The sequence below is a fragment of the Zalophus californianus genome, chromosome 8, assembly GCF_009762305.2.
Source record: "Zalophus californianus isolate mZalCal1 chromosome 8, mZalCal1.pri.v2, whole genome shotgun sequence".
Classification (NCBI taxonomy): Eukaryota; Metazoa; Chordata; class Mammalia; order Carnivora; family Otariidae; genus Zalophus; species Zalophus californianus.
In genome coordinates this window covers 50,732,225-50,746,492 of record NC_045602.1, presented here as the reverse complement: position 1 = coordinate 50,746,492, position 14,268 = coordinate 50,732,225, and the positions used below count along the sequence as shown (strand labels likewise).

Sequence of the window (14,268 nt, the reverse complement as noted above, 5' to 3'; positions counted from 1 at the left end):
GATATTAAAGTTACATTATACAGGGCCTTCTTTGTGAGGACATATGGGAGAGAGTTCTCTGGTCTTACACCGAACCAAGAATAGCTGTGCTTCTCCTTAAGCAACTACTTTTTAATTTTACAACACCATGATTCAAATAACAGAGCATGTCTCTTTTTTGCACTATCTGCTGGAAAGCCTAGAGTCAAACTGATGGCCTACCTTTAGAAAATGTACAGACCTTCAAATGTGGATCTTTTAATTGCTCTCACTCTTGACTTCATAGTCTTCTCCCTACCTTTGCTTTCTCATACCCCAATTTCCTCACCATTTTGGATGTATCTATTATGTGCACTTTTTAAATCCTGTAGATTTCTAGAAATTGTCTAATCCCTGTCTAGAACAAGGCAAGGGGAAAATCAGAAAAAAAAGAGAGACAAAGAACAGTAAACTGTCAACCAGAATAAGAGAAGATTAGTCAGACGTGGCAGAAATATTAAGTTACCTGCAGTTAGGGGAAAACATTTACCATTTACCATTCTGCAGAAATGGAAAATATAAATATAATTATAAAATAAATATAATTTATAGATACACATCACAAAGTGTTTTTTAAAAATAGCCAAAGTATTAAAATATTTCATTACTGTTGTCCCTAAATTCTCCTTCATTCAAATACTGGAACAAAGTTCATGCAATACTGGTGAGTCTTTGAGCAAACTGTCGTCTTTGTTTTCTAAATACTCCGGCAGATACTATTTTAAAATGGCTTTACTCGGGGCACCTGGGTGGCTCAGTCGTTAAGCATCTGCCAGGGTCCTGGGATCAAGCCCCACATCGGGCTGTCTGCTCGGCAGGAAGCCTGCTTCTCCCTCTCCCTCTGCCCCTGCTTGTGTTCCCTCTCTCGCTGTCTCTCTCTCTGTCAAATAAATAAATCTTTAAAAAAAATTTAAATAAATAAAATGGCTTTACTCTTCTTTCCCACTGTCATGAAACAAATCTCTAAGAAATTACCTATTAAGGGGCGCCTGGGTGGCTCAGTTGGTTAAGCGACTGCCTTCGGCTCAGGTCATGATCCTGGAGTCCCGGGATCGAGTCCCACATCGGGCTCCCTGCTCGGCAGAGAGTCTGCTTCTCCTTCTCACCCTCCTCCCTCTCATGCTCTCTGTCTCTCATTCTCTCTCTCAAATAAGTAAATAAAATCTTTAAAAAAAAAATTACCTATTAATAATCACCTCGGGTCTCATGTGTTTAAGCTCAGGTCTGTGTGTAACTCAGTTTTGATTTTTACTAAGTCTTCCCCCCACCCCAACTATCTCTGCTATTTCAAATTTACAATGTCATTTCATTCAGGAGCTCCTGAAATAAGATTTTTTTTAATTCTTTTAAAATGTCTGCTTAGGGACACCTGGGTGGCTCAGTTGGTTGGGCGACTGCCTTCGGCTCAGGTCATGGTCCCAGGGTCCTGGGATCGAGTCCCACATCGGGCTCCCTGCTCAGCGGAAGCCTGATTCTCCCTCTCCCACTCCCCCTGTTTGTGTTCCCTCTCTCGCTGTCTCTCTTTCTCTGTCAATTAAATAAATAAAATATTAAAAAATAAAATAAAATAAAATGTCTGCTTATTCATATCCCCTTGCAACTAAAATAATGAAAAGGCAAGTTTGAGGCTTTCATTCCTTAAAAAACAATGGTTTCTTTGTTTTAGTAATCAAAATTTACTGCGTTCTGTATACTCCTGGCGTATTTAAGCAAAGCATAACAACAAAAGGTTCTTTACTGATGCTGTGAAATCAAAGAAAAATACCAACTTTACAGAAAAATAAGCAAAGGATAGAGACAGTACACACACACACAGATAATACAAAAAAACCTTTAAACATAGAAGAGATGTTCAGCCTCACTCATAGAAGTACAAATGAAAACTACACTGAAATACCATTTAACATTTATCATATTGGCAAAAAATCAAGTCTAATACACTCTTTGTGGAAAGAACTATGGAGAAATGAGCAATATCATAGACCACTAGAAGGAGAGCAAAATAGTCCAACCTCTAAAGAGTGTAATACAGGGCGCCTGGGTGGCTCAGTTGGTTAAGCGACTGCCTTCGGCTCAGGCCATGATCCTGGAGTCCCGGGATCGAGTCCCGCATCGGGCTCCCTGCTCGGCAGAGAGTCTGCTTCTCCTTCTCACCCTCCTCCCTCTCATGCTCTCTGTCTCTCATTCTCTCTCTCAAATAAGTAAATAAAATCTTTAAAAAAAAAATTACCTATTAATAATCACCTCGGGTCTCATGTGTTTAAGCTCAGGTCTGTGTGTAACTCAGTTTTGATTTTTACTAAGTCTTCCCCCCACCCCAACTATCTCTGCTATTTCAAATTTACAATGTCATTTCATTCAGGAGCTCCTGAAATAAGATTTTTTTTAATTCTTTTAAAATGTCTGCTTAGGGACACCTGGGTGGCTCAGTTGGTTGGGCGACTGCCTTCGGCTCAGGTCATGGTCCCAGGGTCCTGGGATCGAGTCCCACATCGGGCTCCCTGCTCAGCGGAAGCCTGATTCTCCCTCTCCCACTCCCCCTGTTTGTGTTCCCTCTCTCGCTGTCTCTCTTTCTCTGTCAATTAAATAAATAAAATATTAAAAAATAAAATAAAATAAAATGTCTGCTTATTCATATCCCCTTGCAACTAAAATAATGAAAAGGCAAGTTTGAGGCTTTCATTCCTTAAAAAACAATGGTTTCTTTGTTTTAGTAATCAAAATTTACTGCGTTCTGTATACTCCTGGCGTATTTAAGCAAAGCATAACAACAAAAGGTTCTTTACTGATGCTGTGAAATCAAAGAAAAATACCAACTTTACAGAAAAATAAGCAAAGGATAGAGACAGTACACACACACACAGATAATACAAAAAAACCTTTAAACATAGAAGAGATGTTCAGCCTCACTCATAGAAGTACAAATGAAAACTACACTGAAATACCATTTAACATTTATCATATTGGCAAAAAATCAAGTCTAATACACTCTTTGTGGAAAGAACTATGGAGAAATGAGCAATATCATAGACCACTAGAAGGAGAGCAAAATAGTCCAACCTCTAAAGAGTGTAATACAGGGCGCCTGGGTGGCTCAGTTGGTTAAGCGACTGCCTTCGGCTCAGGCCATGATCCTGGAGTCCCGGGATCGAGTCCCGCATCGGGCTCCCTGCTCGGCGGGGAGTCTGCTTCTCCCTCTGACCCTCTTTCCTCTCGTGCTCTCTATCTCTCATTCTCTCTCTCTAATAAATAAATAAAATCTTTTAAAAAAAAAAGAGTGTAATACATACCAAATTACATATAGATTCACCAGTTTAGCCAGCAAGCACTCTTTTTTTTGAAAGAATTTTTTTAAGACTTTATTTATTTGAGAGAGAGAGAGAAAGCAAGCATAAGCCGGGGGAGGGGCAAAAGGGGCAGGAGAGGACCCTGAGACCATGACCTGAGCCAAAGTCAGACGCTTAACCAAGTGAGCCACCCAGGCACACCACTCCCCACCCCCGCCCCAGCAATCACTCATCTGGGGATCTACCCTAAAGTATAAAGTATGAAAAGTACAATAAGAAATAACAAATGGGGGTGCCCTCTCCCTCTGCCTCTCCCCTCCCTTCACACACCCACACATTATCTTAAAAAAAAAGAGAAAGAAAGAAAGAAGAAATGACAAATGTTCAAGGTTAATCATTGCTGCATTATTTTGTCCAGCAAAAGACTAGAAATAACCCCACTATACAGAAATAGGGGACTGGCTGAATAGACCATGGTAGAGTCACACAATGGAATATTATGTAGCTGTTAAAAACAAGGAAAACCTCTAAATACAGGTATGATCAGCTCTCCAAAATATATTGATGAGCTGCAGAACTGTATATACAGCGTATTACTTATTGTATGAAAAGGGGAGAAAATAAAATTATAAATGCATGAAGAACACAATAGAAGAATAAACAACAAACTAATAAAATGGGAAAATAGGGGGAATGCGAAGAAAAATTAAATAAAATATTTCAAATCCAGACAAATAAATTCATCTATTCATTTTTTTATTTTCAACATTATATTTCCAGGAGATCAGTTTCACCAGCATTATATATTGGATCTGATAACTAATAAACTCTTGATATTCACCAAAGGAATGACTGCCAAATAGTATCCTCCCATTTAACATCTGACTATTAGTGTTTGTGTGGTTTGAATCTAAATAATCAGATGACACATCAAATAACCTTCCACTGGAAGAACTTCAATGAAAATTTGTTTATTTAGCTCAAAAAAATCAGACACAGAGTCCGTTGCTAACTGAACCAAATCAGTACTGTCTTATCAGCTAACAAGACAGCTTTCTCAGTTTTTCATTTTTCCAATTTGCTTAACAATTCAATGACATTATTAAAATAAAACCTAACTTCTCTTTATCAAACCACAAAAAGTCATTCTCCTACTCCATATGGTAATGAAACTTATTTAATGCTACCTACCCCCTTCTCCCCAAATGTACAATTCTATTTTTCTGAATGTTAAGCTTTATTTGTACAATGTGCACTTAGATTATAATATTTTAATCACTAGATTTATCATACTTAAATTTGCAAACTTTTAACAACACAACACAAAATACTAAACAGATTTTAGGGGCCAATTATTTTAGATTACACTTTTGATTGCTGAAGAAAAAGAGGAACTATAAAATTATATGTAATTCTAAAAAATAAACACATCTCATATGTTGAAGTTTTCCAGATGTTCAGTTTTATTTTTTCTCAATAGCCTGGTCATATTTTTTAAGACAGTTAATCTACAAATCAGTTTATCAACCCCCAGATAATTAACAGTTTGTGGTACAATTCTTGTATTCTATTCATTCAATAAATATTTATTGAGCACCCACTGTACATCAGGCACTCTTTCAGGTTCCCAAGATACAGCAGCAAACAAAAGAAACAAAATCTCTCCCCACCTGGAAAATCGATTTTAATGGAGAAGCCTATGTGTTAAGCAGGAGTTTAAGTGCTATGAAGAAAAATAAAGTTCCGGGCACCTGGGTGGCTCAGTTGGTTAAGCGACTGCCTTTGGCTCAGGTCATGATCCCGGAGTCCCGGGATCAAGTCCCGCATTGGGCTCCCTGCTCGGCAGGCAGTCTGCTTCTCCCTCTGACCCTACCCCCTCTTGTGCTCTCTCTCTCTCTCAAATAAATAAATAAAATAAAATCTTTTAAAAAAATGAAGTTCCTCATCCTTTACTCCCTATCTCAATAAATGGCAACCACACTCACCCAGTTACTTAAGCAAGAGCCTTGGAATCATCCTTGATTCTTTTTCTTTAACCCTCATAATTAATCCAACATTTTGGCTCTACTTTCTTTTTTTATTTATTTATTTTTATTAAATTAAATTAACAATATAATGTATTATTGGTTTCAGAGGTAGAGGTCAGTGATTCATCAGTCTTCTGTAACACCCAGTGCTCATTACATCATGTGCCCTCCTTAATGTCTATTACCCAGTCACCTGGTCCCCCCCACCCCTCTTGGCTCTACCTTCAAAATATATTTTAAATCCAGTTACTTCTTATCACCTCCTCCCAACACTTTATTGCATGCCACAGCCACCTCTTGCCTCTCATTACTGCAAATACCCCTTGACTGACTTCCCTCTTTCCTCTCTTACTCCATCTCCGCATAGCACCAAGAGCATGTCACTCTGCTGCTCAAAACGCTCTTGTACCTCTTTCTTAGTCTACATGATCTGGACCCAGACTGATCTCCTACCATTGCCTCCCACCATCATGCTTCTCCTAAGGGCTTTCACATTTAACTGTGCCCTCTGTCTGGAAAAGACTTCTGGAGAGTCACATGGCTTGCTCCTTCACTCTAGTCAAACCTTTGCCAGAGCAACTTTTTCTAAACAGCTAATCGAAAACAATACCCAACCGTTACTTTATGCATCTGTTTGCTTGTTTATTCTGTGAGTGTTCCACAAGAATGTTAAGGTCCATAAAGGCAGGAACTTGTCTGTTTTGCTCCCTGCTGCACCCCAGAGTTGAGAAGAATATCTGGTGCATAAAAGTTGCTCAATAAATACTTGTTGAATGAATGAATTCATGGATAAAGCCACTAAAACAATTTAGCTGTATAACATATAACAATGTATGAACCTGTGTATAACATAGTACATAGAGTATAGCACTCTTCTAATACCTAATGTAATAAAACGCATACGGAAAAAGTTAAAAAGTATGCAAATATAAGAGTTTTGACAGGGTGGTAGGATTAAGTTTTTGTGGTCTGTTTCTTCTTTTTGAAAGTCATGTAACAGAATTAAAATATAAAAATGTTACTTTTAAAAGGGAGCTATTATTGGGGCGCCTGGGTGGCTCAGTCAGTTAAGCGGCTGCCTTCGGCTCAAGTCATGATCCCAGTGAGCCCCGCCTCAGGCTGCTCAGCAGAGAGCTTGCTTCTCCTTCTCCCTATGCCTGCAGCTCTGCCTACTTGTGCTCTCTATCTCTCTCTTTCAAATAAATAAATAAAATCTTTTTTAAAAAAGGGGGGAGCTCTTGTTAAAAATAAGCAATCAGCAATGAGAGATCATTTCTTTCCCTTCCTTGATTGTCAAGGAGGATTATATCAGAATCACTGGAGGGGCTTTTATAACTGTGTCCTAATCTCCTCCATTCTCCACTCCATCCCAAAATAATTATTTGATAGGTCTGACTACTGATGAATATTATATCCCTCAAATAGGTGAGTAAAGAAAAAAACAAAAACAAAAAAAAAAGGTGAAGAACCACTAAACCAACATAACTCCCAAAACAGAAATATTTAAGTCCACAGAGCAAACTCAAAGGTAACAGGGCAGAAGACGACTCACACTGAGTAACTACTACAAAGCAGGTACCGTGAAGAATGCTTTGTCTCTCTTTTTTTTAAATACTGTTCCTATAACGTACATGGTATCATCCCCATTTTAACAGAAGAGAAAAATTTGCCCACTCAAGTGCTAAGTTCCTTATAAAAATAATTAATAGCTTAAAGAGGTCCACGCATGTGCCAATAATGACAACGTCATGAACCAAGGATTCTGCTTAACTGGTTTCTGTACAACTTAGGTAATAGGGGACGCAGAGGATGGAAAACAAAGCCATGTGGCCAAAGGCACAAAAGTAATAAATGCAGAAAACAGATCCCTATATTTAATTATCAAATGACATTGCACAAAACAGCAATTGAAAACATCCCAATTTGTTTTCTGTAAAAGACAGCTTTACAAACAACTTAGTTAAATAAGCAAGATAAAAAACCGTCCCTACACCAATAGTACAGGTTTGTAACAACAAAATATATAAAGCAACAGTCTAAAAGGAAAGCACAAGCAAAAAAAATATTTTTAAGACAGACTGGACTACAAAAAATTAAACTTCTGTGCAGAAAATGATACCATCAAGAAAATGAAAAAACAACTCACAGAATGGAAGAAACGATTTGCAAATCATATATCAGGTAAGAGACTTATATCCAGAATATGTAAAGAACTCCTACAACTCAACAACAGAAAGACAACCCAATTAAAAATTGAGCAAAGGATCTGAATAGACTTTTCTCCAAAGAAGATAAACAAATGACTAATAAGCACGTGAAAAGATTAGCCATTAGAGAAATGCAAATCAACACTACAGTGAATTGCAGCTTCAAACCCACTAAGATAGGTAATATTAAAAAAAAAATCATAAGCAGTGATGACAAGAATGTGGAGAAACTGGAACCCTCACGCATTGCTGGTGGGAACGTAAAATGGTGCTGACATTTTAGAAAACAGTTTGGCAGGGGCGCCTGGGTGGCTCAGTTGGTTAAGCGTTCAACTCTTGGTTTCACCTCAGGACATGATCTCAGGGTCATGAGACCGAGCCCGTAGTGGGCTCCATGCTAGATGGAAACTGGTTGCTTACCTAGAAATTCTACTCCTATGTATATACCCAAGAGAAATGAATACATATGTCCACACAAAAATTAGTACAATCATGTTCATAGAAGCAGTGTTCTAACAACCCCAAATGGTAACAACCCAAATGTCAATCAACTCATGAATAAATAAAATGTGGTATATCCATACAATGGAATACTACACAACAATAAAAAGAATTGAAGTACTGACACAAGCTACCACATGGATGAGCCCTGAAAATATTATGCTAAGTCAAACACACACACACACACACACACACACACACACACACACACACACACACAACCCCACACTGTACAGTTCCGTTTATATGAAATGTCCAAAAGAGGCAACTGCATAAAGACAGAAAGTTGTGATTGCCTGGGGAGTAGACTACTAATGGATGCTGAAGTGACAAAAATGTTCTCAAATTAAATTATGGTAATGGTTATACAATTCTGTGAATATACTAAAAACCAGTGAATTATATACTTTAAAGGGGTGAACTGTTTGGTGTATTAATTATATCTCAATAAAGCTATATTTTTTTAAGAATTTTATTTTTTATTATTTTTAAGATTTTATTCATTTATTTGAGAGAGAGAGAATGAGAAACAGGGAGCATAAGAGGGAGGAAGGTCAGAGGGAGAAGCAGACTCCCTACTGAGCAGGGAGCCCAATGCAGGGCTCGATCCCAGGACTCCAAGACCATGACCTGAGCCGAAGGCAGTCGCTTAACCAACTGAGCCACCCAGGCACCCCTCAATAAAGCTATATTTTTAAAGGCTGTATATTTCACTGTTAAATTTAAAAGCTTAAAAACAAAGTCTTCAATAGCATAAAAGACTGAATGTTAATTGCTAGTACCCAAAGAGCAAAATGAGGAAATGACTTCTACTGAATAGTGATATGAAAGACCAGAAATAAGTGATGGGATTTGAAAAATGAAAATATGGAGCTATTGTTCATGAGTGATTTCTGATCAATATTTTAGTATTAGCATTACAGAGCAAGAATCAATATTATTTTAAAAACAAGACAGGCCCTGGGGTGCATGGGTAGCGCAGTCGATTGAGTGTCCAACTCTTGATTTCAGCTCAGGTCATGATCTCGGTTGTGAGATCGAGCTCCGTGATGGGCTTAGCACTCAGCACAGAGTCTGCCTGAGTTTCTCTCCCTCTGCCACCCCCTGCTCATGCATGCGTTCTCTCTCAAATAAATAAATAAATCTTTTTCAAAAAGAAATTAAAAATAAAAATTAAAAAAAAAGACAGGCCCTAATATCTTATGGGTCTCTTTCCTCATCTGCAAAATTAGGACTTGCAGCTAACAAAATAATTTTTAAGATGAAGACAGAGAAGAAAGAGATGGCTGCTTTCCCAAAAGAATTTGTTAGGCAACAGCCTCTATATGCGTGGATATGCTTGGGCCTTTCAGAATACAGTGAAACAGGAGAGGCACTCCCTTTTGATATATGGCAATTGACTACCATTGCATGCACTGTTCAAGATTAAAATAAGGAGAGCTATACAATGAAAAAGTCAAGCCACTGTGGCTCCTCAAACAAAAAGGGGTAAGACTGGAAGACTAATTTGGTATCCCAGAAGGGAAAGAAAGCAAGTAATGATTCACAAGCAACAGCCGGCAAAGGAAAGACTGGTTAGGCAATAAGAGCAGATATTGTGGGGATGGGTATACTACTCTTACATTTACCACAACTTACTGTTCTCTTCTTTAGTTCCTCTTCAGTTACAAAACCCAGCTCAGGAACAGCTAAGAATCTGGTACTTTAGAAATGCTACTTCAAAAGATGGAAGAAACAGAAAGGACTATGAAGAGCGGTAGAGGAATTTGAGATTTACAGTTGAGGGGAAAGTTAAGGAAGAGAGCCTAATGCCTTAATCAAACCTATGTAATGACTGTGATGGAAAAACAGAGGGGATAGTAATGATGGAGGGGCATCCAGGGTAAGGCGTGGGCTCTGAAACATCAAGTCTGCGCAAGCTGCTGCCTCTGAATGGGATAAGGGAAAACGGTGAGATCATCCCCTATGAATATGGGCAGAAACCACCTAGACGAAAGACCAAAACAGTGGGTACTAGTACTTGCATTACAGGATGTTCAAGTGCTTGAATCTTGCAGATGATAGTAAGATTTAGGGTTACCTGCTAAACACAGGATGAGGCCAAAAATTAAGAGCCCCTAATAATGATCCAGGGAGTCAAGAAAAGCAATTAAAACTGGTAGGATAGGGCAGTAGTTCTCAAACCCTTTTTTTTTTTAACCATGTCCCCTTAGGGCAAAAGATCCCATAATCTACCTACCCCTACAAAACCCCACCTTCTAGGGAAAAAAGAACTCGGTGACAACAATGAAGCAAATTTTAGGGAGAATGGGTAACATATTTTAACCATAATGCATATATCCTAAGTCAAGACACTAGAAAATTATAGGCCAAAATTCAGTTGAACAGATATGCATTATGATTCAATGGAGGGTTAACATAATAAATCACAACAAACTACACTGATAACACTAAACTGAAGTCACTTATCATATAAACCAAGAACGATAGCAATTGAAAACCACAACCAACTCAAGACAATATTGATGGTGTTCTGATAAAGAATCCTTCCTAGGGCGCCTGGGTAGCTCAGTTGGTCAAGCAACTGCCTTCGGCTCAGGTCATGATCCTGGAGTCCTGGGATCGAGTTCCCGGTCGGGCTCCCTGCTGAGCAGGGAGTCTGCTTCTCCCTCTGACCCTCCCCCTCTCATGCTCTCTCTATCTCATTCTCTCTCCCAAATAAATAAATAAAATCTTTTAAAAAAAAAAAAAGAATCTTTCCTAAAAACTGGTAATCCCAACTGCTCTAGTGGGAACTTTGCTTGACTGCGAACTGCAGCTCAGTAGCCAAATTTCTTAGTAAAATACTGAAACAGCAACCTCACTAACTCCAGTAACATTTTGTGCTATAAAAACCCAATGTTAATAACCATTAATAATGCACTTAGACTACTAGTAAGTAGTCTGTAGTTTTTATAAAAGATAATGAAATAAGGATCATTCACCCTTTAGAGCTCAAGAAAATGGGAAAAGAAAGGAGTATGACGGTCATGATCCCAATACAATAAAGGGACAAAGGCAGACTACTCAGGATGGTCATGACCAGAGAGGGCACAGAGGGAAGTAGGCTAACAATGTGCCCGAGAGACGAAAGATGTGTAGGTGGAGATGAGGAATAAAGCCTCCAGCCTGCTCCTCCTTCATTCAAACACTCTTTCATAAGGCAACTCTCCCTATGGGGGAAAAAAAAAAAGTAGTGAGTAATAACTCCTTTTTTGAAGGGAGGAACAGTGTCCCAAGACTGTACAAGGTGGGTAGGAGAATTATCTATCTACTGACTGCACGGAGATTAGGAGGTACAAGAGAAAGAATGAAGATGAGTTAGTTCCAGGGCACTAGTAAACAGAGGAGAAAGGGAAAGGTGACTCGAAATTGAATTTGGTGAGTAATTAACAGGACGTACAGAGAGATGATAATCACCAATTGAGACATAACAGAGATTAAGAATGCAGACCCTGGATCCAGGCAGCCTGAGGAGGAAACACCACTCCCCCACTTTCTGTGTGACCTTGGGCAAGTCACTTAACATCTCTGTGCCTCATCTGTAAAATGAGGGGAATAATAATACCCACCTAATAGGATTGTTCTGCGATTGAAATAAGTTTCATTTGTAAATTGCTTAATACAATGTCTTGCACTGTACATAGTAAGTGGTGCCTGAGTTTTGATAAATACACGAAGTTGAGGTAGGTGGAGGTTTGTTTTGACATCTACAAATAAAATGGGGGTGAGGGAGCAAAGTAAGAGTATAAGGGGGTAGGCAGAAGGGGTAATAACTTTTTCTCAACGATGAGACTACCATGAGGCTGCACCTTTGGAAAAGGTCTTCCTACTAACAGGATTCAGCAAGTACCCGGTCCCAGGAGAGGGGCGCGGGTTGGAAACTTCCTTCCTTCCAGGCCTAAGATTTTCAGAAACTCGTTTCTGAGAAGTGGCTGTGATTTTAAGGAGGCACGAGTTTAACTTCCGATCATCAGACCATGGGTGAATTTGTTTTGTCTGTTAAGCAGGACTTATGTCTAGGACAGGATGGGGTTTGAGTCGGAGGGGAAGGGTGATGTCCCCAAGGGGAAAATCTGCTAAGAGCCACCATCTGCCGGGCGCGCTCTAGTCGCCCAGCTCCGTGCTAGCCTCGGAGGGAGAACCAAGACTGCCCCAGCCTGGAGGAAGGCAAGAGGAGCCTCCAGAGTAACTGGGAGGTGGGCGCCGGCGGTCGAGGAGGGACCCATGTCCGGGCTGTGGAGGGAGACCCGCCTCGCCGAGGGTGGAGGTCGCTCGCTGGGATACTCGAAGGGAGGGGCCGTTGCTGGCGCTGCGGGCGGCCGGCCGAGCGCACAGCCCTAAAGGAGCCTGGCCCCTGTCCCGCCCGTGCCCGCCCATCGGTGGCCCCGGTCCCCGGGGTACCTGAGGGTGGGCCCGATGCAGGCCGTGTCGGTGCTCTCGATCTCTCGCAGGATCCGCTCGTGCTCCGCGGCTGTCTCCAGGCTCTCCGCCTCCGCCATCTTACCCCGCTCCATAGACTGGGGGCGCCCGGCAGCGCGTCCCCTCCTTCAGCTCCCCTCACCTTTCGCTCCCTCTCTCACCCTAGGTTCCAGAGCCTCCCCAGCCTCCGGCTACCCGCAGGACAACCCCTCCCTCGGGCTCGGCACGCCCCCTTGCATCACCGCGTCCGCCGACGTTCCGCGCAACGCCTGCTGGGACCTGTAGTTCTCTGGGCAATGACCGACTGGGTCCTGCTCATTTATTTTTTGAATCCACAAATGCGTGTAGAAAACGCCACTATAAGCCAAGAACAGTTAACGACACCGCATGTGCAACGGTAACCAAGTCAGGCAATGGCACTGATTCCACAAATTCTTGTTTAAGACCCTTGCCACAAAGTGCACAAGGCTCTGTACACGCAAAAAATAAGAAAGGACAAACTGGGTTTCTGCAGATAGTGATCTTCCAAGCTCTCAGGGGGAGAAAGCTGGAGAATCCCCAAACTAAGAAATAAGACAGAATGTGGCTGTGAGCCAGTTCTGAGAACAGAGTTCAGGGATCACTTCTGGCTGTGAAGGATTCATAGAAAGACTGGGCCTGGTAGTTTAAAAGGTGTGATTGGAAGGTGTTAGGAGCGTCCAGAAAGCCAACAAAAACTTCATATGCGCTGGCGTGTAGAGAAGTAGTAGTAAAAGATGGGGCTGCAAAGGTACCCTGAAGAGAAATACTGGGCTGAGAAATTTGTATTTGATTCTAATGGTTCCACTGGTCCAACAACTGACTGCATCAGAAGCACTTGGAAACGTTTTTTTAATGCAGACTAAAGGTCCTAAACCATCTAGACTTTCTGATCCAGGCATTTGCATTTCCCCAAATTAGAATTTCAAAATCATATTTATTGATCACTGCTTGAGTTTTTACATAATACAGTGAATGGAAATCCACTGGAGGTTTTTAAGAGTGACACAATCAGAACCTTGGCATAAAACTTGATCAAGAGCAAGTATCTGACACCTGCAGAGATAGAAAATTTGGAGACGGCTGAACGCTATAAGAATTTTAAGGCCTAAACCAGGAAAGGAGCAATGAGAATGAAAGAGAATGGAGAAATGGAAAAAAGCAGAATTGGCATGACTTACTAGATATGGGAATGGAGGACCTTGGGTATCCCTCCAAGGTTGGTTCAGAGTGACTGGGAGAATAATTTGCCATCAACAAAAAGGCGTGTAAGAACCAAACTGGAAGTTGAGGGTGAATCATTTGGGCTCCAGCCACATACCATGGATTATTTATTACACAATCATTAAAGAGAAAAAGAAAACACTCTATATTCAGATACAAAACTGTCTCCAAATTGTAGGGTTGAGCGGGAAAAAGCAAGGCATGAAACAGTAGACAGAATATGTTTTCATTTGTTTTTTTTAAAGAATATTTATATATATGCTTATATATACTTGAAATATAACATAGAATATTTCTGAAAAGATACCCAAGGGGCGCCTGGGTGGCTAAGCGTCTGACTCTTGCTTTTGGCTGAGGTCATGATCTCAGGGTCCTGGGATCGAGCCCCGCATTGGGCTTTAGGCTCAGCATAGAGTCTGCTTGAGATTCTCTTTCCCTCTCCCTCAGCCCCTCCCGTTCATGCTCTCTCTCTCTCTCTCTTAAATAAATAATCTTAAAAATATATATATAGATAGCCAAGAAATT

General features: G+C 40.5%; 1 protein-coding gene across 7 annotated transcripts in view; it reads right to left on the bottom strand.

The window, feature by feature from the left end:
- EXOC6B (exocyst complex component 6B) overlaps positions 1-12,703 on the bottom strand; it is a 610,253-nt gene extending 597,550 nt beyond the window's left edge. For all 7 annotated transcript variants that reach the window (XR_003524522.1, XR_003524523.1, XM_027620966.2 and 4 more), the window contains exon 1: positions 12,484-12,703. Coding sequence is in view for 5 of the 7 variants with exons in the window: in XM_027620966.2 (XP_027476767.1) it covers positions 12,484-12,596 (113 nt within the window). In the remaining 2 variants the exon portion in view is untranslated. The remainder of the gene's footprint in view (positions 1-12,483) is intronic.
- Between the last annotated feature and the right edge of the window lie 1,565 nt (positions 12,704-14,268).